This window comes from Scylla paramamosain, chromosome 38 (genome assembly GCF_035594125.1).
Source record: "Scylla paramamosain isolate STU-SP2022 chromosome 38, ASM3559412v1, whole genome shotgun sequence".
Lineage (NCBI taxonomy): Eukaryota > Metazoa > Arthropoda > Malacostraca > Decapoda > Portunidae > Scylla > Scylla paramamosain.
The window spans coordinates 11,206,235-11,209,774 of record NC_087188.1 but is presented as its reverse complement, the minus strand read 5'-3'; the positions used below and the strand labels follow the sequence as shown (position 1 = coordinate 11,209,774).

General features: G+C 48.8%; 1 protein-coding gene across 1 annotated transcript in view; it reads left to right on the top strand.

The window, feature by feature from the left end:
* Window positions 1-650: 650 nt before the first annotated feature.
* LOC135091759 (sialin-like) overlaps window positions 651-3,540 on the top strand; it is a 41,365-nt gene continuing 38,475 nt past the window's right edge. Inside the window, 2 exon segments of the mRNA XM_063989694.1 lie at window positions 651-800; window positions 1,829-2,797. Coding sequence (XP_063845764.1) covers window positions 773-800; window positions 1,829-2,797 — 997 coding nt within the window. The 5' untranslated portion in view covers window positions 651-772.

Genomic DNA, 3,540 nt, shown 5'->3' with positions numbered 1-3,540 from the left:
ATACGCTCATACACATTCATTCACTCCTACATGGCAGCGCACGGCAAGAAACTTTGTCTGCAACACTTGGGGCGAGCGGCGGACCTGACTTCCTCATTTTCTTTGTACTCATCCTGCAGTTTTTAGGGGTGACTCTTCTGGGTCACTTGAGCGGGTCAGGCAAGGTTGACTGGTCGCTGCTGGCTAGGACATGGGAGGGCGATGTCCCGGCGTGGCGCTAAGGGCGTGGGAAGGGCGTGGTTACGTTAGGTTAGTGGTGAGTGGCTTTTTTTTTTACAATGTCTTACTGGCTTATTTGCAAAGGTGTGTGGGTACTGGGGTGGAGTGTCCGTGGGTGGGGTGTGACGAGGCTGGGGGACGGGGAATGGAGCGGGAGGATGTGAGGGGACGTGAGGGGAGGTGAGGGACTGTGAGGGGGGTAGTTACCGGCGAGGGGGCGTGGTCGAGAGAGCGGGCGGGGGGAAGTCACCTTGGCTTGTCCTTGCTCGCCCTTCCGTCATTCCCCCGTGTTCCCGCGTCGCCCGCCCTTCAGGCCGCACTGGCGGAGAAATCACGATAATATTAACTAAAGGGGTGACGGGGCCTTGCTTTGGGGGGCCGGGGGAGGCTGGGTGAAGGGCGGGGCTGGGAAGGGACGAGAGGGGTGAGTGTTCACGAGTGAGGGGAAAGAGGAGAGACCGCGGCTACCGCGGCGTCGACTCAACAGTAGCTGCTCAGTTAACATCTGGACGCCGCGGGAGGAGGACGCTAGCCGCCGCGCTCCACAGGCACCATGGACGACTCCAAAAAGAAGTGCTCAGGTAGGGCTGCTGGGACACCCTCGGCTTGGGACGTCACCTGGACCGCGGGCGTGAGGGGGTGTTTCGAGTGACTGCGTGCGTGCGAGCAAGCGTGCGTGCGGCGGCGTGTGTTTGAGTGTGTTGCAGGAAGCCATTCTCTGCTGCGTGTGTTTAGCGTGCGCCGCCGGTGTCCCGTGCTTGTGTTGCTGTCCTAGTGGGTTTGTGAATGGCTTAGTGGCTTGGGTCCGTTGTCCTTCCCCACACACTGGCCAGGCCGCGGCACGCCACACACCGCCACACACCAGACTCCAGCCTTCAGTGTTCCTAAAGCTGCACCCACGCCACGCCAGGCTCGCTTGCGTGTCCTTACTCCTAAACGAAGCTTCGGTGTCCTAAAGCTTCACTCATTCGATACCTTGTCCAAAAAATCCAACTCAAACCGCGATGTCCAAAAAAAAAAAAAAACTGCTTAGTGTCCCCAAAAAAACATTGAATTCGAGCTGCTTCGGTGTCCTAAAGCCACTGGTTCGAAGCTTCGGTGTCCCAGGCTGCACGTAGATGAAGCTGAGGCGGGAGTTACGTGATGCATGCCCGTCACGTGGTATTCTAGCGAGACGTCTGGGAGACATTATTTTATTTAGTCTCCTTTTGGTTCTCCTTTTATCATTGTTATTTCCGATTCTGATAAAGGTAATCTGACTTTGTCTTTTTCGTTTTGTTTTTGTCGTGTTTTTCCTCTTTTTTTCTTTTTTTAAATCATGTTTAAATAAGACCATGAATTGGTATTAGTTTATTATTATTATTATTATTATTATTATTATTATTATTATTATTATTATCATCATCATCAACTTCATCGTCAGTACTTCATCCAGTCACTGTTATCATTTATTACCACCACTATTGTCATCACAATCACCATCATTATCATCACAACATTACCGACCGCGTGGCTCCGGAACATGTCGAGACGTGACGAGATGCGAGGTGAGGGGAATCCCGGTCTAAGGTCCTGTGTTTCTCCCCGGGGGGCGGCGCGGCGGGAGCAGAGGAGGCCCCGCGGCGCGCCCTCAAACCAGTCCCGCAGATAACACTCTCAGAGGCGCCGGACATTGACCAGAATAGCGACGAATGCATAGTGGTGCCGCCGTCGCCTCCATCAGATATCGCGGAGGAAAAGACCCCAGAAGGAAGCGAAGATAAGGGCGATAAGGGGATCCCCGATGACAGAGATAAAGAAAACACTGCCCCTGACAAGCCCAAGGCAGAAAGCACGCCAAAAGTCACTGGTACTGATAACAATAAGAGCAAAACTGATACCACCCCTAATGTTACTGATAAAAGTGCAAAGGATGCTAAGGACTCCGCTGCGGTGAAGTCCTCTGATAAGCCCAAGGATAAGACGGAAAAGCCAGACAAGGTGGACAGTACTGCTGATAAGCCAGATAACAATGTCAAAGCCAAGCCTGATAGTTCTCCTAAGCCACCTGGAAAAGATAGTTCTGCTGATAAGCTTCCCGATAAGACAGATAGTAAAGCCAATGACAAAGCAGTTAAGCCAGACTCCACCACCACCAACACCCCCACCACCACCACCACCACCACCACCACTAAGCCAGCTGACACCACTGATAAACCAGACAAGCCAGCAGATAAGAAGACAGACACCACCACCACCACTACTATACCAACACAAGCAGACACTACACCCAAAACCACCACCACCACCACCACCACCACCAACACCACGAAACCAACGGAGAAAAACGCAGAACCTACTCAACCGACAGAAACGACACCAAAATCCGCCACGAACGCAAGCCAACCCGACAAAAAGGAATCGAATGCTACAAAAACGGACACAAAGGAGGATCAAGGGAAGGAAAAGGGATCGGAGCCTACAAAACCTGTCCCTAAGCCTACTGACGAAGGGAAAGGGGCTGCTGACGGCAAGGCGCAAGATGGAGGAGGAGGAGGAGGACACGCACAAGAGGAGTCGGTGCCTTTTAATGGTGAAGGTAATAGGTGTTGCTCTACCTGGCTGTTACCTGGCTGTCTACCTGGCTGGCTGTCACCGCTGCACCGCTCATTTGTTGTTATTGCTGTTATCTTGACTTTCTTATTATTAGTGTTATCCTCGCATCCCGTATTCCTATTATTAATATCATTACTATTATTGTTATTATTATTATTGGTGTTCTTGTAGTTCTTGTTGTCTGTTTGTATTCATTGGTATTTTTTGTGGTTTAGATAATTTTTTTCATTACAATCGTTGACTTTTTCACTATTTAGATCCTGTTTTTTTCTATTTCATTCTCACTTCGCCGTCAGAAAGAACCATCACACAAGTTTACATCGTTTAATAATTCATAATATTTTGTTTAGAAGACTTGAATGTACTTGTGTACTTTCTGTGTATGTTTATTGTTTAGCTAGTTTGGTCTCTCTTCTTCACTTTAGCTTGAAAAGAACCATCACACAAGTTTGCCAGTGATACATAACTTTCTCTTTTCAACAAAACTGAATGTATTGACTTCAGCATCTGTCTGTTTTGTCTTTCTTTTCTCTGTTCAGTTTTTAAAAGATTGATCACACGTTCTCATCTGCTAATGTCATTAAATTCTCTTTCAACAAAGCTGAATGTACTGATTTAAGCATCTGTCTGTTTTAATCTCTTCCTCACTTCAATTTCAAAAAGAACCATCACACACTTTCACATATTTTAGCAGTCCATTATATTCTCTCTCTCCCTCTCAACAAA